We start from the raw sequence: 26,257 nt of genomic DNA on the forward strand, positions 1-26,257 counted from the left end.
AATGTGTACATGATATTAAGACATGGATGTCTAATAATTTCCTGCAGTTAAATGAGGATAAAACTGAGGTTTTAATATTAGGTTGTCCTGCACACTCGTCTCCTGCTTTGGAAGCTCAGTTAGGTCCACTTTCAACTAATGTACGCAAACAAATCAAAAACCTTGGAATGATTTTTGACTCCTCTCTATTTTTTGATAAACAAATTAGTGCTGTTATTAGAGCAGGTTTTTTCTATTTGAGATCTATTGCAAAGTTGAAGCGTCTTCTTTCAAGGAAGGATATGGAAGTTGTGATTCATGCACTTGTTACATTTCGATTGAATTATTGTAACTCTCTTTATTCTGGTCTTCCTCAATCTTCAGTGTCACGATTGCAAGCTGTTCAAAATGCTGCGGCAAGACTTTTGACTGGGTCAAAAAAGAGGGATCACATTTCTCCTGCTTTATCATCCCTTCATTGGCTTCCCGTTAAATTCAGGGTTGATTTTAAAATTCTTCTGTTTGTTTATAAGGCATTGTCTGGTTGTGCACCAAGTTATATTGCTGAACTTCTTGTGCCATATTGTCCTGCTAGGGCACTTAGATCTTTGAGTCACTTGCTTCTAACTGTACCACAGTGTCGGCACAAATCAAAGGGTGATTGGGCTTTTTCTGTGGTTGGCCCCAAGCTTTGGAATGGTCTCCCCTATCATGTGAGATCTGCTCCTTCTTTGGACATTTTTAAGTCTAGACATAAATCTTATTTTTACTCTTTAGCCTTTGTATGTGTGTAGTTGTTGTTTTTATTAGTAGATTTGTTTGATCACTGTACAGCACTTTGGATCAATTTACATTGTGTTTAAATGTGCTTTATAAATAAATGTTGTTGTTGTTGTTTAATACACACACATATATTATGTACACAAAAACTTTTATTTTGGATGCGATTAATCGTTTGACAGCACTACTTAAAATAGAAAACAGTTCTTTTTAGTTGTAATAATATTTCACAATATTACAGTTTTGACTGTATATTTGAGCAAAAAAAATGCAGCCTTGGTGAGCATAAGAGGCTTCTTTCAAAAACATTTTTAAAAAGCCTACCGACTTCAGATTTTTTGCGGTAGAGAAATTGTATTAAATGAAATGGATAACCGTTTTTTAGGGCTCAGTGGGTGAAACTGGACCAGTCGAACCAGCAGGAAGCAAAGGCTTGTCTGTGAGTACAAATCCTCTGATGCTGTATGTTTGCCATCTCCATTTCATACATGTACGTTGTGTTATGGTGTTTTATGTAAATGATACACAGGACAGAACTGTCGGTTGTAGGGTGAGAAGGGTAATGAAGGATCTTTTGGTGATCGTGGCCCAAAGGGAATCCAAGGAGAGAGTGGAAATCGAGGACCACCTGCAGTCAAAGGACAAAAAGGACGAGAAGTGAGAATACTAATCTGATATACTAATCTGATTTTTGATTATTTCTTAGGTACAAAATACCAAAAAGATGTTGTGTGTTTGTTTTTTGTCAGGGGTTGAGAGGTGCTCCAGGGCAGAAGGGAGATCTTGGATCCCCTGGTGAAAAAGTGAGTTTTTTTGATGAAGTTTGCACAGGTGTTTGAGTGAAATAGTCAAATGCATTGAAATATTCTTATTGATGACATGTTTTCTGTGTGTTTTTGTTTTTACTCAGGGTCAGACAGGTGTGAGAGGTTACTCTGGGTTGGTAGGAAAGTATGATCCTGGAGGGAACATGGGAAAATCTGGTGAAAAAGGCGACAAAGGTCTAAGTGAACTTGTTGTGGGTACCACTTCCTCTTTTACAGCTAATGAAGCCTATGAAGAAATATATTTATTTTGTTTATTTCAATGTTCTATGGGTATCATAGGGCGAGGCAGGAACAAATGGGCCGCCAGGTCCAAATGGTGCTATTGGGTTACCGGTAAGTTAGGTTTGATTTTTGGATATACATTTGACATTAATTTATTCCATTCAAATTTAGGGTTTGCCAGGAAAAAAAGGATTTGTTGGACAAAGTGGAAAACTTGGACCAAAAGTATTTATATATATATATTTTTTTTAAACTGATGTCTAGTATGCTCTGTTACACCATCGTATGAGTAAGTGCATCTGTTGTTTTTGTCCCCTGCAGGGAGAACCTGGAGTTATAGGGAATCCAGGCAGCCCTGGGAAGATTGGATCAATGGTATGCATGCATTATTTAGAAAATGTTGTCTGGTCTTACTGACCTGAATTTGTTGAATTTTGCATTTTGTTGTTTACATGGTGTTTCAGGCCCAAATGGGAAGAAAGGAGAGCCTGGAACAAGAGGCAGAATGGTGAGATAACACTTTACAACCAGATTTGTTTCCAATCTAAAGAACAAAATATGAAGTATTTGCTATTAAAAAAAGGACAAAGGCATTTCACACTGGCATACATTATGCTCAAATGGACAGTGTTAACATATCTAAATGATCTACGCTCCTGTCTAGGGGCCAATGGGTCAGCCAGGAGCTGTGGGTCCTCACGGACTAAAGGGAAAACCAGGATCTTCAGGGCCTTCAGGGGAAAAAGGAGTCAAGGGTCAACCAGGGCCAAAAGTCAGTGGCTCAGTATTTTATAGACGTCTCATTTAATCTGGTCATTTAATGTCTTCACCAGTTGTTTTTGTGATTCTTTCACACAGAGGATGAGCGGTTCTCCTAGAAGGAGAGAAAGTAAAGGTGTTGCAGGAAAGCCAGTGGGTTCATGCATTTTTTTTGGCTTTTATTGTCTTGATAATCTGCAACTTTATTGGTATTATTTCATATTTCGCCTACACAAACAAATAAAAAGTTCATGCTTATGATGTATTATTCTCTAGGGACCTCAAGGACCAAAAGGGAAACATGGTAATCCTGGTCTACCTGGAAAGCCAGCAAGTATCCCAAATACAAATGTCTAAACCTTCTGACTATTTTATGATTGTGCCAAACATGATTGACTTTTACACTAACTCTATTTAAGGGACGTAGTGGTACAGATGGATTGCTGGGAGTTATAGGCACTGAAGGTGACCCAGTGAGTAGCTTCCTTTTATTTACATTTTATAGTAGTGCTTACCAATGCAAACACAACGCTAGTCTTACATGTTGCCTGTGTTGTTTGGACCTTTATGTCATTTCCTGTTTCCTGTGTGTTTTGTAGTCAGTTTGTAGTTTGGTTGTTTGTTGGTTCCTCATTGGTTAGTTCCCACAGGTGTGTCTTGTTATCTTGTTAAGCTTGTTACCCCTTGTTTATGTATACCCCTGTGTTTCCTCTGTTCATTGTCTGGTGTTGTTCTACATGGATGAATCGTGTGTTTGTTGTCAGTTCTGTTTTCCTTGCCCACGTTTGGATTGCTCTTGCCTGGATTTATGTTTATGTGTGCACCTAGGTCCTGCTTTCCCTCATTCTGAAGCAGCCACTTTACAGCTAGGGTGTTGTGGGTTATTATTATGCATTTATTAGGGTGTTCTGAATATTTGCTATGTAGTTACTAGGATGATCTGGGCCCTAATTGCTTTATGGTAAAAATGGCAGATTTAGCATGAAAATGAGCATTTACTACCTTACTGTACAACTTGCAGGGTGACATTGGTTTCCGAGGACCTCCGGGGAAACCAGGTCCTCCAGGTAGTGCTGGAAGTAAGTTTGTTTTATACAGACTATTTGAATAATTTATTACAAAGCATGTTGGTTTTATATTATGGTCATGACTTGTGGCATGGTTTCAAAAACAAATTCAAATGGTGCCCCAGGAACACCGGGTTTGCAAGGGAGTCAGGGACTACCTGGACCAAAGGTAATTTCCTCTCTGTCTCTTAAATAAATTGGTTCCTACTAGAGTCAATTTACCAGCCTTTTCATCACAGGGCGCTGGAGGACCCAAAGGGAAACCAGGACCCACTGGGCTGATAGGACCAAAGGTAATCAAATCAAAGTCATTGTTTTGCCTTCTACAATCCATAAGGATTTAAATTTTATAAAGTTATTGTTTTTTGTTAAAACTTAGGGGATTCTGGGTCTTCAAGGTGAAAAGGGAGATGTTGGACTAAAGGGACCAAAGGTATCAATGTATCCATTGACTATAGACAATTGTTTTAGCTTCTGACATATGAAATAATAGTAAGAAAAATCAGTTTTATTCAGAGGCCCAAACTAAGCAAAAATATGCAATTTGTTGCAGTAGCTGATATTTCTGTGGCCAAAAAGTTAGATGTAGGCTAATTGGAATTATACTATATTTATTACAAAGCATGTTGGTTTTATATTATGGTCATGACTTGTGGCATGGTTTCAAAAACAAATTCAAATGGTGCCCCAGGAACACCGGGTTTGCAAGGGAGTCAGGGACTACCTGGACCAAAGGTAATTTCCTCTCTGTCTCTTAAATAAATTGGTTCCTACTAGAGTCAATTTACCAGCCTTTTCATCACAGGGCGCTGGAGGACCCAAACTAGGCAAAAATATGCAATTTGTTGCAGTAGTTGATATTTCTGTGGCCAAAAAGTTAGATGTAGGCTAATTGGAATTATACTAAAAGTATGAACTGTCAATCAGATGACAGAAAGCACGTAGTAGATTGTGTACAGCAGGTTTTTCAGCAAAGTTTTGATCATATTGGTCACTTCAAGGCCTTGCTCATTGCTCATTAATGTAATTTACAGGGCCATGTTGGTATTAGAGGATTGCAAGGGCCCAGCGGACCACCAGGAGAAAAGGTAAGTTCAAATGAAACATAGAAAGCACATAAAAAAACAACCAGCTACTTTTTTTTCAGTAGTTAAGAATGTTTTATTTCATGTTGCAGGGAAAGCAAGGTGCTCCAGGGTTCAAGGGACGGCCTGGACCTCAAGGCATGCAGGTAAATAACTACCTGCTGTAATTTGGGGACAGCAAAGTTTTGATCATATTGGTCACTTCAAGGCCTTGCTCATTGCTCATTAATGTAATTTACAGGGCCATGTTGGTATTAGAGGATTGCAAGGGCCCAGTGGACCACCAGGAGAAAAGGTAAGTTCAAATGAAACATAGAAAGCACATCAAAAAACAACCAGTTGCTTTTTTTTCAGTAGTTAGGAATGTTTTATTTCATCTTGCAGGGAAAGCAAGGTGCTCCAGGGTTCAAGGGACGGCCTGGACCTCAAGGCATGCAGGTAAATAACTACCTGCTGTAATTTGGGGGCCTATTTACTGTGAACTTTTGATTCTTTATTCATATGTTATTTGTTGCAGGGTGAAGCTGGTGCTCGTGGGCCTCCTGGTGGCAAAGTATTCCCTGGTTTACCTGTATGTCTCTTTGTAAACTCATTGACCAGCTTTATCTGCTTTAGAACAATGGCATAGATGACACCGTTTCTTGTTTTGCTCTACAGTGTCCAACTGGAAGGAAGGTGTGTACTGAAATTGCAGGTGTGGTTGTAATTTATATAGCTCTGCTTATCTTGTCCCTGTACCTGAACCAGGTAGGTACAGCATAGATACAGATCTTATTAGAGTCAAACTGACCTGCAGTGCCCCGGCATGCAGTATTTAAACGGCAATGTTCAGTAGGGTGACACTGAAACATTGAAAATATGGGATTTGAAATATTTGACCTCAAGTATATTGAGCTTAATAGAGTTAAATGTGCTTTCTTAAGTATTGTTTATATCAACAGGGTATGAAAGGAGTTCAGGGAATATCAGGACAGAAAGGTGTGAAAGGTCGGAGAGGACTTTCTGTAAGTGGAATAGTTTTCCTGCATGTGACTTTAATTTCACACTTTAACTTATTTTATTCCTTTTGAAGAGATTGTGTCTTAATCTTATATTCTGGCTCACTCTCACCATCTCACAAGGTAAAACCAAGTATTCCCGTCCAGCAGATACCAGGGCATCATACTCCACCTCATGCTCCAAGAAGAGGATCACAAAATGTTGGTACAAACTCAAGCAGTCAACCTTGGTTTGTTGAGAACTGAAACACACTTTTTATTGTCAAATATAGAGGGAAAAGTGAGGTTGGGTAGCAGAAAGACCTAAGATGAAGGTTTTATTATTGATCATTTGTCTTTGCACATTCTTTTCAGAAAGCAAGGTTATTATCCAGAAAGTCTCGATTTGATGACACTGAGGAAGAGATTGAGGAAAATAGCCACTCGCAAGGCACCAAAGACAACCCAGCAACCACCTGCAGAGAACTCTGTCTCATCCAGCCTCACCTCAGAGATGGTGAGCAGACTTCAGACCCAAAAATCTTGTTTTTAAAAAAAATTTAATCATAGAGTGGACATTTAATTTACTGTTGTCCTGTTTATAGGGCACTACTATGTTGATCCAAACCACGGATGTCCATTTGATGCTCTCCATGTGTTCTGTAATTTTACTGCTTGTGGTCTAACCTGTGTGTCTCCTGTCCGGTCTAAAGTAAGAGGATTTCAATATTTAACTATTTAAATAGGATGTAAAAGTATGAACTGTCAATCAGATGACAGAAAGCACGTAGTAGATTGTGTACAGCAGGTTTTTCAGCAAAGTTTTGATCATATTGGTCACTTCAAGGCCTTGCTCATTGCTCATTAATGTAATTTACAGGGCCATGTTGGTATTAGAGGATTGCAAGGGCCCAGTGGACCACCAGGAGAAAAGGTAAGTTCAAATGAAACATAGAAAGCACATCAAAAAACAACCAGTTGCTTTTTTTTCAGTAGTTAGGAATGTTTTATTTCATCTTGCAGGGAAAGCAAGGTGCTCCAGGGTTCAAGGGACGGCCTGGACCTCAAGGCATGCAGGTAAATAACTACCTGCTGTAATTTGGGGGCCTATTTACTGTGAACTTTTGATTCTTTATTCATATGTTATTTGTTGCAGGGTGAAGCTGGTGCTCGTGGGCCTCCTGGTGGCAAAGTATTCCCTGGTTTACCTGTATGTCTCTTTGTAAACTCATTGACCAGCTTTATCTGCTTTAGAACAATGGCATAGATGACACCGTTTCTTGTTTTGCTCTACAGTGTCCAACTGGAAGGAAGGTGTGTACTGAAATTGCAGGTGTGGTTGTAATTTATATAGCTCTGCTTATCTTTGCCCTGTACCTGAACCAGGTAGGTACAGTATAGATACAGATCTTATTAGAGTCAAACTGACCTGCAGTGCCCCGGCATGCAGTATTTAAATGGCAATGTTCAGTAGGGTGACACTGAAACATTGAAAATATGGGATTTGAAATATGATTTGACCTCAAGTATATTGAGCTTAATAGAGTTAAATGTGCTTTCTTAAGTATTGTTTATATCAACAGGGTATGAAAGGAGTTCAGGGAATATCAGGACAGAAAGGTGTGAAAGGTCGGAGAGGACTTTCTGTAAGTGGAATAGTTTTCCTGCATGTGACTTTAATTTCACACTTTAACTTATTTTATTCCTTTTGAAGAGATTGTGTCTTAATCTTATATTCTGGCTCACTCTCACCATCTCACAAGGTAAAACCAAGTATTCCCGTCCAGCAGATACCAGGGCATCATACTCCACCTCATGCTCCAAGAAGAGGATCACAAAATGTTGGTACAAACTCAAGCAGTCAACCTTGGTTTGTTGAGAACTGAAACACACTTTTTATTGTCAAATATAGAGGGAAAAGTGAGGTTGGGTAGCAGAAAGACCTAAGATGAAGGTTTTATTATTGATCATTTGTCTTTGCACATTCTTTTCAGAAAGCAAGGTTATTATCCAGAAAGTCTCGATTTGATGACACTGAGGAAGAGATTGAGGAAAATAGCCACTCGCAAGGCACCAAAGACAACCCAGCAACCACCTGCAGAGAACTCTGTCTCATCCAGCCTCACCTCAGAGATGGTGAGCAGACTTCAGACCCAAAAATCTTGTTTTTAAAAAAAATTTAATCATAGAGTGGACATTTAATTTACTGTTGTCCTGTTTATAGGGCACTACTATGTTGATCCAAACCACGGATGTCCATTTGATGCTCTCCATGTGTTCTGTAATTTTACTGCTTGTGGTCTAACCTGTGTGTCTCCTGTCCGGTCTAAAGTAAGAGGATTTAAATATTTAACTATTTAAATAGGATGTAATTTCTTGTTCATTTACTAACGTGGTGGGTTTTTTGTTTCTATGGAAACAGTGCTGTGAATATAATTTTTATTAAGAATAGCAGGTATCTTAATGAATGTAATTTTCTGATTATTGCTCTCCACAGTTTGAGTACACAGATCTCGATGTTGTCCAACTGCGATTCCTACGGTTACACAGTACCTCTGCCACACAAAGCATCACCCTGACATGTTCTAAAAAACACAGCCCCACTGCTAAACACCAGGATACCACTAAGAGAATGTTACGCTTCCTATTTACTGTGAACTTTTGATTCTTTATTCATATGTTATTTGTTGCAGGGTGAAGCTGGTGCTCGTGGGCCTCCTGGTGGCAAAGTATTCCCTGGTTTACCTGTATGTCTCTTTGTAAACTCATTGACCAGCTTTATCTGCTTTAGAACAATGGCATAGATGACACCGTTTCTTGTTTTGCTCTACAGTGTCCAACTGGAAGGAAGGTGTGTACTGAAATTGCAGGTGTGGTTGTAATTTATATAGCTCTGCTTATCTTGTCCCTGTACCTGAACCAGGTAGGTACAGCATAGATACAGATCTTATTAGAGTCAAACTGACCTGCAGTGCCCCGGCATGCAGTATTTAAACGGCAATGTTCAGTAGGGTGACACTGAAACATTGAAAATATGGGATTTGAAATATTTGACCTCAAGTATATTGAGCTTAATAGAGTTAAATGTGCTTTCTTAAGTATTGTTTATATCAACAGGGTATGAAAGGAGTTCAGGGAATATCAGGACAGAAAGGTGTGAAAGGTCGGAGAGGACTTTCTGTAAGTGGAATAGTTTTCCTGCATGTGACTTTAATTTCACACTTTAACTTATTTTATTCCTTTTGAAGAGATTGTGTCTTAATCTTATATTCTGGCTCACTCTCACCATCTCACAAGGTAAAACCAAGTATTCCCGTCCAGCAGATACCAGGGCATCATACTCCACCTCATGCTCCAAGAAGAGGATCACAAAATGTTGGTACAAACTCAAGCAGTCAACCTTGGTTTGTTGAGAACTGAAACACACTTTTTATTGTCAAATATAGAGGGAAAAGTGAGGTTGGGTAGCAGAAAGACCTAAGATGAAGGTTTTATTATTGATCATTTGTCTTTGCACATTCTTTTCAGAAAGCAAGGTTATTATCCAGAAAGTCTCGATTTGATGACACTGAGGAAGAGATTGAGGAAAATAGCCACTCGCAAGGCACCAAAGACAACCCAGCAACCACCTGCAGAGAACTCTGTCTCATCCAGCCTCACCTCAGAGATGGTGAGCAGACTTCAGACCCAAAAATCTTGTTTTTAAAAAAAATTTTATCATAGAGTGGACATTTAATTTACTGTTGTCCTGTTTATAGGGCACTACTATGTTGATCCAAACCACGGATGTCCATTTGATGCTCTCCATGTGTTCTGTAATTTTACTGCTTGTGGTCTAACCTGTGTGTCTCCTGTCCGGTCTAAAGTAAGAGGATTTCAATATTTAACTATTTAAATAGGATGTAATTTCTTGTTCATTTACTAACGTGGTGGGTTTTTTGTTTCTATGGAAACAGTGCTGTGAATATAATTTTTATTAAGAATAGCAGGTATCTTAATGAATGTAATTTTCTGATTATTGCTCTCCACAGTTTGAGTACACAGATCTCGATGTTGTCCAACTGCGATTCCTACGGTTACACAGTACCTCTGCCACACAAAGCATCACCCTGACATGTTCTAAAAAACACAGCCCCACTGCTAAACACCAGGATACCACTAAGAGAATGTTACGCTTATGGGGAGACTCCAATGAAGAAATCCATCCATCCCATGTTCTCATATCACAACATGGTTGTGAGGTTCGAAGCAATCTGTAATTAGTGTAGGACACTTGACAACAGCTTTTCTAAATGAGAAGTTTGCAAAAAATGGCACATCCAAACCCTGTAACTAAAGTAAAACTATTCCATAACAGGAGGTCACCAGGTATTTTCCCTGCCTTATCTTTGCAAGTAACAGCACAGGTGAGGGTTCTTGGGAATTCTGAGCTCCACGGAGGAGACATACAACTCCTTCCCATAAGAGATGTTCTTTTGCAGGTTGGAGGAGAAACCTGGGAAGGAGATCCGAGCATCGTCCTTGGACATTTGTGCTTTTTATAGCATCTTTCCAAAAATAGATTCCATTCACAGAGCACCTGGGAGGAGTGCATTGTTCCCAGGACATACGCTACAATTAGACTTTGAATATTGTATAATTATGTAAGGTAGATTTATGATTAGTGAATTTGTTCTCCGGGTTTATATTATTCAGATTTCTGGTACACTGAATGTGGTGCAAAAACTGTGTGTGTATGAGAGCATGTACATTTATTTAGACTTGTTGTGATCATTTGTAATGATTTATGTAAGGTTGTAAGAATTTATGGAGGAAAAGTTCATATTTTAAACCTTTACACGGTGCCTTTTTTTATTAACGGATATAAAAATAATAAAACACTATTGGGCATTTGTACTTTATATATTGCTGAAATTCTCTGTACACAACCCTGGATAAATAATTGCTTTTTTTTTAACTGCATTTAAAACTAGGCATCATTTCGCATACATTAGTGAATTTGAATGTGTTTAATAAAGAACTTGGGGCATCAATGAGCAATAGTGACTAGACCAGGATCTAATAATATAATGTCTTCATTCTCCATAAGCTGTTAGTACAATGTACTTTGCCCTTTTACAGTTATACATCCTCACTTTACTTCCGTATCATATATGTAATGTTCACAAAGGTAACTTACAATATTTTATCATTTAACATAAAACACATAATTAAAAAAACTAAACCGAACTATAACCACATCATTTGACACATTTGTATTTGGGGTAAAATATGACCTGGACATATATTCTTGAAGGGTTTTGAGATTCATATATTTATTCCACACATTACATCTTTGAGAAGAGAGAGATAACCAGTCATTACATAAACCAGGCAACGCTGTAAGGTATTGATACTGTTACTGTACATTTAGCCGCTCGTCCAATCAGATGTCGTTTCGAAGCAGACTCCGCCCCCGGTAGAGAACGAGCGCCTGTTGTTTCAGTTGATTTCAACACAGGCCTGATGCTGTGAGGTGTGATTGATGCTGCTGATCTCGTTCAATCATACGGCGTCGCCAGCGTCAACGTTCACAGAGTTTGTCTTCAGAAAGCTGAACTGATTATTGCACACGTGTGTATTGAGGAAGAAGCACAAGTAAGTGAGCTAAACGTTGTTTTTTGGTCTTTCTTAAACGGAGCCTGTAAAACAGACACTATTTTGTCGAAAACATTTTCTGGTAAATTAATATCGTTTGTGTACAATAAGCGTATTGAGTTTTGTGCGTATATTTAGTGTCGTTTTAAGCTAGTTCTAAATACAGACGAATAGTTGAACCCCCTCAAAAATGACAGCCCAGCATCAACACAGTTAGCTAATTTAGTGTAATGTATTTGCATTTGTGTGATAAGCCATTTTAACGTTTATTCTATTAACTAACTAGGGTCTTTTTTATCTTAGTAGTATACTAATACTTATTTCCAAAAAGTAATTAAATATTGACTAGTATTCGTTAAGTTTATCACTTACAGTACTTTCCCCTTTGCTACTAGTAACTATCCTAATATTGACAAGTAGGGTATTCCTTTGAACATTTTTGTTTATTGATTTTTATGGAATCTGTGGTTCAGATTTCAACTGCTCACTTATTCTGACTAGCACTGTATGCAAGTTATTCTGATACCAGTTACAGTTTCACAAGGATAGATCATCTCAGATAATCTTGCTTATTTCTTAGTTACTAACTAATTAAAATCTTTTTTTCTTTGTCATATTCAATGACTGGCCAGAATGACTACTTTTAAAATTCAATGAAAATCTTATTAGTAAGTTTAAAATGATCTAATTGAGGCAATCAAGATAATATGAAATTGTGAATTGGTGAATGAAATTATTTACCTGTTGAAGAAGGATCACGTTTGTTCTTGGTGTTGGGTTTCCAGCAGCAGGATGGTGAATGAGGGTGCTGGTGCCCCACGCAGTCGCAGGGGGTCTCATAAGGTGGTTCCTTCATCAGACCAGGATGGCACAGGAGAGGTGTCCTGCCCCAGTAATGGTGAGACTGAATCACTAAACAAAAAAAGCCCTGATCCTCCAAGTGCAGAGTATTCAAATTAGGCAGATGCAAAACAGTCACTTTAAGATTCTAATGAAGAGAGTTTTTCTTTGCAGTGTAGGTCATTCAACTCCGACCCACTGGAATCAGTTGCAACATGTTTCACTTAGTGTCCTTACTATTTACGTTGCTTGTTCAACCTATCATTTGTATGGCTCTGTCATGTAAAAGAATACATACATTTGATATTATTCATTCATTTCAGATTTTTTTTTTCTTTTTGCCCAGTCTGTTTAGAGTTTTCAGTGGTAAAATAATATAATTGATTTTTATGTGGTAGAATACAGGTATATTATAAACTAAATGTTAATTTTCCTTAAAGTAAAAGGTTTTTAATTTGCAATAATAACCTTGCTTGTATTGAGGTCTTAATTGAGCTGTGTAATCATATATGCATTAAAGAAGAATGAGGAAACAATGGCCATGACACATTCATGTTACGTTAGTGAAACCATTAAGGTTAATTCTGGGATGAACAGACTGCCATGTGATTTGCAGTGTGACCTGATTGAGAAATTGCCATGTCCTGCCCAGTACGGTTATCAATGATGCAGACATTCCCATTAACTCTGACATGATGACACTTGTTTTATTGTGCAACCTCACGGTCAGATAGATCCAGGTTCATGCTTCACAGTGTAGCATTTGAGTTAGTGTGAGTGGTTTTTGAAATTAAATATCATATATGATGTTTCATTAACAAGGTTCGGGAGGAGCACGATTAGATAATCAATCAGTCTGGCCCAGGTGGAGCTCGTCAGTTAATCACCTTAACAAGCACAATACGTGTATATATACAGCCAACTTACCTTTGTTCCACGACAGTTTTCCAGCATCCTGCCTCCACCTCAACACCTCACTCTTAATCTAATTTCATCCCATTCTTGGGATGGGGGGACGGTTCTCTGGGTTCGGGCTCTATCCCGAGCTCGGAGCCCTCCCTCTGGACAGAACGCCAAATATGCTACTAATTGCTCAATCATATTATATGCTAGTGTGAACTCGTGAAATAATTTTAGGGTTTTCAGTGGGATATAATGTAGTGCTTTTTGTCAAAAGTCATCAAGTTCTACATTTATACCGTGTCTACACTGGATGCGGCGTGGCATGACAAATTCCCGACAGTAAACTGCTGCTGCGTTCTATTTATGACGTACTGACACAAATTTTCTGGGATGAACAGACTGCCATGTGATTTGCAGTGTGACCTGATTGAGAAGTTGCCATGTCCTGCCCAGTACGGTTATCAATGATGCAGACATTCCCATTAACTCTGACATGATGACACTTGTTTTATTGTGCAACCTCACGGTCAGATAGATCCAGGTTCATGCTTCACAGTGTAGCATTTGAGTTAGTGTGAGTGGTTTTTGAAATTAAATATCATATATGATGTTTCATTAACAAGGTTCGGGAGGAGCACGTTTAGATAATCAATCAGTCTGGCCCAGGTGGAGCTCGTCAGTTAATCACCTTAACAAGCACAATACGTATATATACAGCCAACTTACCTTTGTTCCACGACAGTTTTCCAGCATCCCGCCTCCACCTCAACACCTCACTCTTAATCTAATTTCATCCCATTCTTGGGATGGGGGGACGGTTCTCTGGGTTCGGGCTCTATCCCGAGCTCGGAGCCCTCCCTCTGGACAGAACGCCAAATATGCTACTAATTGCTCAATCATATTATATGTTAGTGTGAACTCGTGAAATAATTTTAGGGTTTTCAGTGGGATATAATGTAGTGCTTTTTGTCAAAAGTCATCAAGTTCTACATTTATACCGTGTCTACACTGGATGCGGCGTGGCATGACAAATTCCCGACAGTAAACTGCTGCTGCGTTCTATTTATGACGTACTGACACAAATTTCTAATGATTTTCAACGGTTGCTTTGTCGCGTCCAGTGTAGACAGACTTTAGCTGTTGCGACGCGGTGCGACACGACAACTGTCGCGTCCGGTGTAAACACGGTGTTACTATTAATTCATTGCCTCTTAGTATAATCTCCCATAGATTGAAATGAAGACATTGCATTCCTTTCTGTCTTTCTTTTTACTGCATTTTAAAACTTTGAATGAATTGTAAGTCTAGTTCATTCATTGGCTGTGACATATGTATCCATCTATCCTAACATAAACGCTCTCTTTCCTAAATGAAAGTGACTCTTTTTTTAGTCTTCAATAATATAGCGATGACATATTTGTATTTATACCGAATAGTAAATATTGTATCTTCTTTTGGTTTAAGGGTCATATGATGCGATTTAAATTTTTCCTTTCTCTTTGCAGTGTTACAAGCTCTTGGTGCATAAAGAAGATCTGTAAAGTTGCAAAGACTAAAGTTTCAAATCCAAAGAGATATTCTTTATAAAAGTTAAGAGTCAGCCACACCTACCTAAAACGGCTCATTCTAACACGCCCCCACATATGTAAGTCACGATGTGGGAAGATTTGCATAACGCCGCCCAAATGTTCACGCAAAGAAAGAAGGCATAACTTTTATTCTCGCTGTAGTATTGTTGCTGCCGCCATGTTGTTCCCACTGGATGCAACAAATGCCTAGTTTATAATGGGTTTTAATGTTTTTGTCTCGTCGCTCCGGCCGGGACAAGGCATCACAATATGGTAAGGTGCGTTACATTTCCGTCACACACTTGAGGTATTCGGCCAATCACAACGCACTAGATAGCTGGCCAATCAGAGCACACCTCGCTTTTCAGGACGATGAGCTTTGTAAAAATCGATGTGTTTCAGAAAGGCAAGGCATAGAGGAGAAACAATAATGGACAGTATGTGGAAAATAATGTGTTTTTTGAACCTTAAACCGCATAAATACTACACCAAACCAGATACACCAAATAATGTTGTTTTTAGCAACAACATATGACCCCTTTAAAACCTGCGGAATACATTAAAAAAATTAATTAGCTTGATTGATTGTATACATGTGGTGACTTTTTTGATGGCCTCTTAGTGCATTTTATCATTATAAAATGAGTTTTCGGTGCTTTTTAGAGCATTTTTGGGATGTCAGTGTCCTTATTTATGTTAATGTACAGTAGGGTTGTATGAATCGCCGTCTCTTCTGTAACTAATCTGTCTTTAATGGATGCAGGTATTCTGTTTGCATTATGTTAGATTAGTTAAAGATTAGTGGTATGGTAACCAGGATACGTGTCCAGAATGACCTGCTCCATCTGTGTGTAGTTGTGAGCATTCATGAGAGAACTGTACTGATGTCTCATTTCAGGAACAGTGGAAGTGGAGCACATTATCAGCGCAAAACTACAGCTGAAGAAGAAAGCTGAGGTAGGATGGCTCTTAGTACTTTTTTCTTGTTTTAAAGGAAATCAAATATCAAAACAATGAATGTGTTAAATGTGTGTGCAAATCTCGTTCGTTATCACTGTATTGTAACAGATTATCAGTATTATCAATATCACAGATTATCTGTATTATCACATATTATGTCACAGATTAACAGATCATAAACGTTCAAGTGTGACCTTTGGCTTGACTAAATCCTTTCAATGATTTAAATGCAATGCTTATTCTTCTGTGTAAAACTGACAGAGCTTTTGTTTTCTTTAGCATATCTGAATGTTTGCTCTGCTTTGTTCTTATTCATCAGGCTCTTTAGCAGGCAGCAGGTTTTGCTCAATGAAAAATAATGAAAAATGTTTAGTTTCTGTTAGTGGGTTAGTTAAATGTGTTGCTTACAGCACATGACAGGTAATCTTGCAATGTAATACCCCTTGAATACACATGAGTGCATTCAAGGGGTATTATATTGCAAGATTACCTGCATCTATCCATCTATCTATTTATCCATCCATGGCATGCATGCATGTTAGTGCTGGGCAACGATTAATCGCATCCAAAATAAAAGTTTTTTTTGTGTACATAATTTTGATGAGTGGGGCGGGGCTGAGAGCCGTGGGAACGGAGCGAGGCCGGTGGAGTAAATGATAATGAGTGACACCTGCGCCACTCACCGGTCTCAAGTCCCACGGAGAAGCTCCGGAAGGATAAAAGGAGGAGTAACGACAGTGAAGGACGAGAGAGGACCAGGCTTGGACTATTTATGTTGTTTTGGTTCTGTTTGTGCACGGCAGTCGTTCGTGAGGGGCTGTCATGCTATTTTCAGTTTTGTGTTTATTTTGTTATTAAATTATGTTTAAATGTTCGTCGGTTCCCCCCTCCATCTTCCCGATCTACGAACTTTTTTACAATAATATATATGTGTGTACTGTGTATATTTACTATGTATATATAAATACACACGCATGCATGTATATGTTTCAGAAAAATATTTTATGTTTATAAATTAAATATATTTATATATAATATAAATTATATGAATATAAATAATATATACATGTAAATACATATAAATATTTCCAAAATATATACTGTATGTGTATGTCTTTATATGTACCTAATAAATATACACAGTACACACATATATTATACAAAGAAAAAACTAAACTAAAACTAAACAAAGATTAATCGTGATTAATTATATTATATAATTTATACACATATTAATAATATAATATAAGATTAGCATTTAAATTAAAAACATGTATATAAAATTATATTTTATACACTTATTAATAATATACGTGTGAAAATGAAAAAAACACACACACATATATATATATATATGCCAATGTAAAATATGGAATTATTGTTAGTATTATACATATATATATATATATATATATTACATCTGATCTTGATCTTGTCTACAGATTCTTTGTGAGAATATTTATTTTTTTATGATTTGCTGGCCACATGACAATAGATTTAAAACATCTACATATTTATTGTGTATTCAAGTGTATTCAAATCATCATGTGAATTGTAAAAAAAATATATATATACAGTTATATTTTATACACATATATTAATAATATAATATAAGATTAGCATTTAAATAAAAAACTTATATATGCCAATGTAAAATATTGAATTATTGTTATTGTTAGTATTATATATATATTTTTTTAAACATCTGATCTTGTCACATTGTGTCTACAGATTCTTTGTGAGAATATTAATTGTTTTATGATTTGCTGGCCACATGACAATAGATTTAAAATATCAAAATATTTATTTAATATTTTAATATTTATTGTGTATTCAATTGTATTCAAATCATCATTGGAATTGTATAATTATTACTGAATAATTTAATAGATTCAGACTAAAAATATATATTTTTTAATAGATTCAGACTAAAAGGTTTTTTTTTTAACTTTGTTTTTAGGGGTCAAACATTGTTTCATGCTTTAGATTGTTTTGCGCTGCTTGATGTAAGTGCTTGTAAAGGTTACAGGAAGTGCAGACAGAATAGAGAAGGATGTGGTTGTCAGCCAGGGGCGGTGAGGTTTGGGAAAATATAATGTCCTTTTTTGTAACACATATATCTTCTAAAGACTTCCCTAAAAAGACATTTTTGTCAAATGATTGAACTTTAGAATTTATTTGAATTACAGACCTCAATGTATTGCGTCATCAGTTCAGTTTCAGTTCAGTCTGTGACCGAATTTAGTATCCGTAAAAGTTTCTTTGAGATACAAGACCTTCATTTGTCTCCATTAAGAGCAGCTGCAGTCAAAAAGACATGACCATGACAGCTTGAGTTATCACATGAGACATTATTCTCTTGCGGAATTACTCTTATCTTGAGGATATGATGTGTAGAGCTTCATAAGACCTTCTGCAAACCTTCTGTTCTTGTTTGTAAGACCCTCAGAAGAGACTAGCTGTTCTGTGTCTTTACTGTTTTGCTATTTGTTTTCAGCATTTGAAGGCAGACCTGATGAGGCAGTTCGACACTCAAGTAGATGAATTCATGGACAGTCTGATAGAGGAGTCTGCCAGTCTGGGTTCATCCCATGTGAGCACAGTCTTTCCTCTCTCAGATAAGGAGAAAAGCAAACTCAGGTACTGAAAGCATGCACAAACCGGATCGCAATGAGTGCCACAGCTGGCTAGTACACTTCACTCTCTTCTCTTTTACTGTCATTCAAATCTGCATTTGTGATTTCTTTTTCATTGTCTGATCTTATCACATGACTAGCGTGCCAGTCTATCAGCATAGTGCTTTTATCTCACATTCTTTCAGCCTTTTTCTTTTTTATTCTGTTGTCTAACACTTTTTATCTTCCTCTCTGCTCCTGTAGGCATACACGACCTTCCCAAAGCCAAAGCAAGCAGTTCGTGATCCGTCGATCCCTGTTAGAGTAAGTCATGGATGATCTTGCTGATATGTGTAAAATCTGAGATTTGTTTCTGTCTGTGGTCAGATTAGCTGACTTTAATAAACCTGTTTGTTGTAGCACAGTTTATGAAATTTGGTTCATTTAGTGTTTAATTAGGAAGACGAGAAACATATGGTTGTACTTATGAATATTTGTAAAGTAATAGTGCTTATTACATGATTTTTCTGCAGTGATCTGTTTGAGGTGAACCACATTCGCACCATCTATCACATGTTCATCGCCCTCCTCATCCTCTTCATCTTCAGCACGCTTGTCGTGGATTTCATCGATGAGGGCAGGTTAGAACATTCACTATTCATAAACACTTTTGGAATCTGTTCTGCTTAAATTTTTTAAGCTGCAGCCTTGTTCTAAATGTTGAGGTTCTGACCTTGCCAAAAGTGTGGTTTCATAAATGCATAATAGTTTTGTTTTTGCCAAAATATGAGTTTGATGATCTGAATCTTTTAAGTGTGACAAATATGCAAAAAAATAAAAAACCGGGAAGGGGGCAAAAACCTTTTCACACCACTGTATATTTTGTCTTCGCAAGCCAATGCACAATTTATTCAATGCATACTTCTTCTGGCTCGTGTTAAAAGTCAATTTCTGATATGTGTTATAATTTTGAATAGTTTTAGCTCTGTTATTTAAATGGAATTTTCTCCTGTTAATTCTCATTCTCAAGAAAACTAAACTAAAAACATCTTCACACTTGTAACATGTTTACAGTTAGTGTATTCTAGTTGGTGTAAGGATAAAGTTATGAAATAAAATGACATGTTATGTGAACAAAAATAATTTACAAATAAAGCAATAAGCCCCAAGAAGCCGTGTTTTACAGTGAATTTATAACAGCTAAGCGGCATTGTTAGGCACGATGCGAAGCAGAAACTCCCTTAGCTGTTACAGCTTCACTGGGCTTATTAATATTAATATTATAATATAATAATAATATTATTTGACTTCATCAAAACCCGCTCTAAAATACATGCAAAAAGATTCAAAAGTGTTTTCTCATTAGTTTATCATGTACCTTCAGTGTTACTTGGAGTAAAGTAAGACAATAAAAGGAGATTTACTAAATTGTGTAAGCTGCAAAAATCTTTATTCCTTTCTCTCTCCAGACTGGTGCTTGAGTTTGATCTGTTGGTGTATGCGTTTGGCCAGTTCCCGCTAGTGGTTGTCACGTGGATGTGTATGTTCCTGTCCACGCTTGTGGTTCCATATGTGTTGCTCAGTGTCTGGGCTAGTGTTTACCCCACGTCAAACCATCGGGCCTTATGGACAGTGCTGGCCGGTTCTCTCTTGCTGCTGTACCAGGGACTGTGTTTGGGTTTCCTGCCCACATATGTGGTGCTGAAGAACGGCCTTCCCCCTGCTTCATGCTTCATACTCATTCTAGAACAGGTACTGAGTAACCATGGCAACAGGATTTATTGATATTGATTTATGATTATTGGATGCTTTAATGTGTTTATTTGAATTTGATACTAGATAGAAGTCTAATAATATTTGAAGGTGTTAACTTTCACTGCTCAATCTAGTTGTTGCTATTGTCTGTTTTAAACAGGTGCGCCTGATAATGAAGGCTCACTCTTTCATCAGGGAAAATGTGCCAAGAGTGCGATCCTTAGAACGAATCAAAGCAAGTAAGATCCTTACGTAGATGTCAGTAACTTCACAGAAGTAAAATGACAAAAACTTACATTTGATTTTGTCTTTCTTTTTTTCAGATTCGTTGGCTGTACCTCAATTCACCCAGTACATTTACTTTCTCTTTGCACCCACCCTGATATACAGAGACAATTATCCACAGTAAGAAAATATACTTATATGTATAAAAATTTAATGTTTCACACACACACACACATTTATTTATTTAATATTAAGCTAAAAGTTTTAGCAGTGTATTGGTATCTGTTTTCATAGAAATAGCATGTATAAAAGTAATAAATAAACATTTATTCAGTTTTGATTTCACTTATGTTACTTTGTCCTTGTAGAAATCCATGTATTCGGTGGGGTTATGTGGCTACAAAGTTTTCGCAGGTGGGCTCTTTAAAAGAGTACATGTTTAAGTTGTGAATTTTATAAACATTTATGTCAAGACTTGGTAAATGTTATGTTGAGATCTTGAATATGTTTTTTTTCTGTGTCATTCCAGGTGCTCGGCTGTTTGTTTTATGCATATTACATATTTGTGCGGCTGTGTATCCCTCAGTTCCGCAGTATCAGTATGCAGCTCTTTGACCTGAGGGCCATGGTGCTGTGTGTCTTCAACTCTATACTGCCAGGTAGAATGTCGACAGGACAGACACTTTTTAATTTAGCCCATCTTTAGATACCTTTATACTGATAAGAAGTCTACACACTGAAGAAGACACAGATGTAATAAAAAAGTGCACAAATAAATGCAGTTTGTGTAATGACGTTGTCCTATATCCATAGGAGTGCTGGTGCTTTTCTTGGCATTTTTTGCCTTTCTGCATTGCTGGCTTAATGCATTTGCTGAAATGCTACGGTTTGGAGACAGAATGTTTTATAAGGTAACAGACAGCACCAGAATGTGCCCTGTATTTAATTTTTACAAATATAGACCCTTCAATCTTTTAGGCTTTATACTGCAGTTTTATTTTTCATGTTCCACATGATCAAATTTGTTTTAGTGGGGAAAAAAAAAGATTAATGCTAAATTATGTTGCCATTATACAATTGTTAATTGAATAATGTGCTTTTTCTCTAGGACTGGTGGAACTCCACTTCGTTTGCTAACTATTACCGCACATGGAATGTTGTAGTACATGATTGGCTTTATTACTATGTCTACAGGGACTTCCTGTGGGTAAGTCATCAGTTGAAAATGTGGAAAATGAGCACAGAATATAAGATAAATGATTATAGTTATTCTTTATTTATTGACTGATTAATTATAATTTATATTCTATATAATCACTGTAATTTATTTTTTTTAAATAATTTTTATACAGTTGTTTTATTATATAAATATTTACTTGGCTATTATTTAATTGGCTATATATATATCACTTTGAGTGCACTCTTTACAAAAATCATCCAGGAATCACTGAAATTCATTGGTGTAAACAGTTTTTCAGATTGGACCTTGACGATGGCCCTATGTTGTGCTGTATTTCAATAAACAGTCTGTTTTTGGTTTATTTGCGTGGACTCTGGAAATTTGTGTGAAATTGTGTCCAAATGTGCATCAAGCTAAACCAAGTGTGATCATCCATATCTACAGATGACACAGAAGCGATTCCGTGCAGCGGCCATGTTGGTTGTTTTTACTGTGTCTGCTGTGGTGCACGAGTACGTTCTGGCCATCTGCTTTGGCTTCTTCTATCCCGTCATGTTCTGCCTCTTCATGTGCTTTGGAAGTAAGAATCTCATTTATTACAAGAGCATGTCCCTGCTGAAAAAAAACAGATAGTCTTAGCTGGCATAAGTTGGTTTTACAGCTGACCAAGCTGGCATTTAGCTGGTCAGCAGCTGGTCTACCAAAAACCATCCAAACAGACCAATTTAACCAGCTTGGGCAGGCTGGGTTGCCAGATAACCACCTAGACATTGGTTTAAGCTTCGGTTAAAATGACTGTTTTATATGATGTAACAGAGCCCGAATATGAAAGTCTCTAATGCACTCATGTTTCTCTTTAGTGGTGTTTAACTTCGTTCTTAACGACCGGAGAAAAGGGCCGATCTGGAACATGATCATGTGGACTGCACTGTTCTTGGGTCAGGGTGTTCTCATCTGCCTGTACTCTCAGGAGTGGTACGCGCAGCGCTTCTGCCCCATTCAAGAGGTAAACAACGTGCTTGTTCTTGGTAGGTTCATCTAGTTTGTGAATTTATTCATATATTCATGGTTTCTTTTTGTTTCCTCAGCCTTCTTTCCTAGACTTGCTGAAGCCTCGATCCTGGACTTGTACTCCACAGACTAACACTGCTGTAGATGCTCACTAAAGCCACACCACCAGCCTCCAGATGAATCAGATTTGTTCTGTATTCTAGAACTTTCTTTTTTTTTTAGCATTCTATAGGTATTGCACTCTGACCAAATGAAGTGAAAAGTGACAAGCTTACTCTATAATCATGAGGACAGTGTTTTATGAAGAGGCCTTAGATATTTAATATTTATTATAACATCCATAATAGAATGTAGAATGTCTATAATGTGCATTATGAAAATGTCTTTGTTTCCTTTCAAATTCCTAGTTAGCATTTGACAATCTATTTTAGGTTATGTCTGATCTGGCTTAAGAGATTCTATTTTTAGAAGCATCTGTGATGTTGAGAAGTTGAGTTGAGATCAGATTATACAGTAAATGTGTTTTGTTTACTGCCACTTCTTAGATAGTGTTTGATATTATGGTGGTATTCCAGTACTGGAGAGGCCATGGAAGATTATACATGTGGTACATTTTAACCTGGACTACACAAAATTGTAGAATGTTTACAAGCGAGGTTGGGAATTCTAAAACCCCAGTGGATTTAAATTATGTGCCATACTGCTGTGAAACACGAAAATAGTTTACTTCTTACATTTTACTCCTAGAGTTTTAATTAAAATGACTTTGATTTGGGGCAAATTCTCCTTTCTGACAGTTTTATTTACTTTAGTTACTGTTTGAAGAGTTGGAATGATAGTCTTGACTTTGGAAATTTGGATTTCATGTTTGTTTTTTTCTTTCTTTCCCTAGAGCTAACCTAATTAGATACTAATTTAAAACCATGCTTTAGTACTTATTTATTACCAAATAGGGTATCAGATTTTTGGAAGTGTTAAGGTTTTGCAGCTGGCTGCACTCGTGATCATTATTACTAATGGTTTTCAAGCACAATCCCTTTGTTGGTTATAAATTATTATGTACAGTGACATGAGAGGATTTATTTAAAAAATAGTAATAATAAAGTCTAAAATTTTGAATGACATTTATTAGTGCAAAAAAGAGTTTTGAGTGAATAATCTATCCAATCCCACAAGATGTTTGAGATTGTATTATATTTAAAAAATATATACCTGCAATAACTGTGACGACCAGCAGGTGGTGATGGTGAGAGTTGAATGTTAGGACTACTGTATATCTGCACACAGCATTTTAGATTTTGTTTCTTTATGGCACCTGCCATGTACATGTTCCGTTGTAATTTCTAGAATAGTCGATGACTGTAATTTTCATCACAAAAAAGTAATAAATATTTTGGAATAATTTAAACCGATGGCATATTTTTAAACGAATAACTTTTATCTTGTGAAATGTTCAGTGAGTAGCCTGCACCAACATGCTCTGTAATGGACAAATAAACAGTTTAACTGACGATAGTGATTTGCTTGTATGCACTATGTGCCATGTTGTGTATTGATAAGATATCAGTATATCGGGCTAATATGTTTCATGTGAATTGACCACGTAAAATCAAACTTGAAAAGTGAATTAAAATATTAGCCTATTTCTTTACAGATGAAATCATGTTGCAGAAATGAAAGATTATTATTTTAATATTAAGACTATTAGTAGCCTATATTTTGCCATTGCTGTTGGTAAAGCTAAAAATTAATTAAATTAGGAGCAAAACATGGATTATTGCTATATTAGGATTATTTATTAATATTTTAAATTCATTTTTAATTTTATATGGTCCACTTTCTAGTTGGAAGCTGTATTCATTTTGTTATTTTTATTAGTTTATTTTTTAGTTATTTTAGGACATTAAGTTAAACTAAACAAAAGTAAGAAATGTTGCTTTGGCAACTAACTGAAATAAAATGCATTAAAATAAAATACATGTTATATATACAGTGGGTACGGAAAGTATTCAGACCCCCTTAAATTTTTCACTCTTTGTTATATTGCAGCCATTTGCTAAAATCATTTAAGTTAAATTTTTTTTCCTCATTAATGTACACACAGCACCCCATATTGACAGAAAAACACAGAATTGTTGACATTTTTGCAGATTTATTAAAAAAGAAAAACTGAAATATCACATGGTCCTAAGTATTCAGACCCTTTGCTGTGACACTCATATATTTAACTCAGGTGCTGTCCATTTCTTCTGATCATCCTTGAGATGGTTCTACACCTTCATTTGAGTCCAGCTGTGTTTGATTATACTGATTGGACTTGATTAGGAAAGCCACACACCTGTCTATATAAGACCTTACAGCTCACAGTGCATGTCAGAGCAAATGAGAAATCTTGAGGTCAAAGGAACTGCCTGAAGACATTGTAGCAAAGTGTAATTTCTTCAGTGTTGTCACATGAAAAGATATTATAAAATATTTACAAAAATGTGAGGGGTGTACTCACTTCTGTGAGATACTGTATATATATATATATATATATATATGCTATTACAATTTAATTTATATCAGTTTGTTTATTTTAAGTACATTATTTCAGTGGTTTTAGTTTTAGTTAACTAAAATAACCCTGCTATCAAAACATATTACTGAGTATGATATTGATATAAGTGAGGTAGCTATACTTTATATTGCTTTATTAACACACTTCAATGAGACCTTTTTGTTTTTATTATTGTACTTTTGTTATTTATTATTGTTTACATTACTCAGTTATTGACCTTAAGATATTATTCACTGTACATAATGAATGAACAGTTCTCTTAATTTTGCTTATGTTAATATTCATGTATTAAAAAGAGAGGATCTTTGGCATCACCGCGATGATGGTGTGCTGCGCTCTCCGTCATTGGCTCGTGCAGCGCACGCTACTGATTCTGCGGTAAAGATGGCGGCGGCGGAGGGGGCGCGCAGCGGCTGGAGCAGAACGGAACGACCCCAGACGGGTCCGCTTTAAGAGAAACAGCGCTGGGGGCAGGAGGATAGTACATACCCGTTTAACAGAGCCGCTTATCCGGTGCCGTTTGGTAGAATTGAACGATTAGACTGTGCGTTGTTAGCTGTTAGGTGGTGGTGGGTGGGTTCTCTCGCTCTCTCTCATACACACACGCACACACATATCGTTACACAGATTGCTAAGCTAAGCTAACGGAGCTCGGTCCGGTCCGGTAGAGGAGGAAGAGAAGGGGTGACCAAGAAGGGGAAGACTATCATCCCGAACAGAACAGGCTGTCGTCCCGCGGGTTGTTCTTTGGGGGATGTGAGCGGTCCAAACGGACGGCGGGTCTTTCCACGGATCTGTGTTATTTTCCCACCCAGAACACTCGCAGGATGGGACAACAGGTAGGCCGCGTGGGAGAAGGGGCTTCCGCGGGGATCCAGACCCCACTGCAGGGGCAACAGCAGCAGGGCAGATCGAACCGGGCCAGCAGCTCCGGGAGGAGACCCCGAGACGGTGGCGGCGGCAACATCACCGGGACTCCACCGGGCAGAACTGCCGCTGCTGTCGCTGCAGCGAACATCATGCTGGATCCAGGAATCAATGTTTTCACCCTGCATTCAGGTATGAGCCCATTCAGGTCTTCATTGTGCATGTTTATTGCTTTGAGTCACTGCCAACTTGCTTATCATTGTCGGTGAAGTGTGGAGCTGCTCTCCGGTTTAGATGGATCCGTCAGGATCGGCGGAAATACTCCATGACTCTCAGGCTGTGTTGCAAAATCTAGTGTGCTGCCTATCTAGACAGTGCTATTTTGACATCACGAATGAGGTAGACAGCTTACTATGTTTTCTGACACTGTCACCGAAATG

At 37.4% G+C, this 26,257-nt stretch overlaps 4 protein-coding genes and 3 long non-coding RNA genes across 8 annotated transcripts in view; all 7 read left to right on the forward strand.

The window, feature by feature from the left end:
* Positions 1-2,508: 2,508 nt before the first annotated feature.
* Positions 2,509-2,897, forward strand: LOC107599008 (uncharacterized). The gene is made up of 3 exons (XR_001610625.1): positions 2,509-2,580; positions 2,667-2,720; positions 2,844-2,897. It is a non-coding gene; the product is annotated as an uncharacterized lncRNA (long non-coding RNA).
* A 19-nt stretch (positions 2,898-2,916) lies between these two features.
* Positions 2,917-5,963, forward strand: LOC107599043 (macrophage receptor MARCO-like). Its single transcript, XM_016290528.1, has 12 exons — positions 2,917-2,946; positions 2,987-3,040; positions 3,589-3,646; positions 3,760-3,803; positions 3,874-3,927; positions 4,014-4,067; positions 4,669-4,722; positions 4,812-4,865; positions 5,237-5,290; positions 5,377-5,394; positions 5,661-5,723; positions 5,841-5,963. Exons 1-12 carry the CDS (start codon positions 2,917-2,919, stop codon positions 5,961-5,963), a joined length of 660 nt encoding a protein of 219 aa, XP_016146014.1.
* A 754-nt stretch (positions 5,964-6,717) lies between these two features.
* Positions 6,718-7,531, forward strand: LOC107599006 (uncharacterized). Its single transcript, XR_001610623.1, has 5 exons — positions 6,718-6,773; positions 6,853-6,906; positions 6,993-7,010; positions 7,280-7,342; positions 7,460-7,531. It is a non-coding gene; the product is annotated as an uncharacterized lncRNA (long non-coding RNA).
* An 871-nt stretch (positions 7,532-8,402) lies between these two features.
* Positions 8,403-9,065, forward strand: LOC107599007 (uncharacterized). Its single transcript, XR_001610624.1, has 4 exons — positions 8,403-8,443; positions 8,530-8,547; positions 8,814-8,876; positions 8,994-9,065. It is a non-coding gene; the product is annotated as an uncharacterized lncRNA (long non-coding RNA).
* Positions 9,066-9,069: 4 nt separating this feature from the next.
* LOC107599044 (collagen alpha-2(XI) chain-like) lies at positions 9,070-10,068 on the forward strand. Its single transcript, XM_016290529.1, has 4 exons — positions 9,070-9,075; positions 9,225-9,366; positions 9,455-9,561; positions 9,728-10,068. Exons 1-4 carry the CDS (start codon positions 9,070-9,072, stop codon positions 9,953-9,955), a joined length of 483 nt encoding a protein of 160 aa, XP_016146015.1. The 3' UTR covers positions 9,956-10,068.
* Positions 10,069-11,114: 1,046 nt separating this feature from the next.
* Positions 11,115-23,163, forward strand: soat1 (sterol O-acyltransferase 1). Of its 2 annotated transcripts, XM_016290491.1 has the most exons (16): positions 11,115-11,333; positions 12,119-12,231; positions 15,543-15,601; positions 18,102-18,244; positions 18,484-18,543; positions 18,753-18,860; positions 19,689-19,971; positions 20,135-20,213; positions 20,298-20,379; positions 20,568-20,613; positions 20,729-20,858; positions 21,013-21,110; positions 21,308-21,406; positions 21,824-21,959; positions 22,240-22,385; positions 22,468-23,163. In XM_016290491.1, the coding sequence occupies exons 2-16, from the start codon at positions 12,126-12,128 to the stop codon at positions 22,543-22,545; spliced, it is 1,653 nt and encodes a 550-aa protein (XP_016145977.1). In that variant the 5' UTR covers positions 11,115-11,333; positions 12,119-12,125; the 3' UTR covers positions 22,546-23,163. The 2 variants fall into 2 exon arrangements, with proteins under 2 accessions (XP_016145977.1, XP_016145978.1); XM_016290492.1 differs by lacking the exon at positions 11,115-11,333 and having other exon boundaries at positions 12,088-12,231.
* Positions 23,164-25,191: 2,028 nt separating this feature from the next.
* LOC107599009 (Abelson tyrosine-protein kinase 2-like) overlaps positions 25,192-26,257 on the forward strand; it is a 54,273-nt gene continuing 53,207 nt past the window's right edge. The window contains exon 1 of the mRNA XM_016290493.1: positions 25,192-26,009. Within this exon, the coding sequence (XP_016145979.1) occupies positions 25,778-26,009 (232 nt within the window). The 5' untranslated portion in view covers positions 25,192-25,777. The remainder of the gene's footprint in view (positions 26,010-26,257) is intronic.

The sequence above is a fragment of the Sinocyclocheilus grahami genome, unplaced genomic scaffold (genome assembly GCF_001515645.1).
Source record: "Sinocyclocheilus grahami isolate Dianchi unplaced genomic scaffold, SAMN03320097.WGS_v1.1 scaffold259.1, whole genome shotgun sequence".
Lineage (NCBI taxonomy): Eukaryota > Metazoa > Chordata > Actinopteri > Cypriniformes > Cyprinidae > Sinocyclocheilus > Sinocyclocheilus grahami.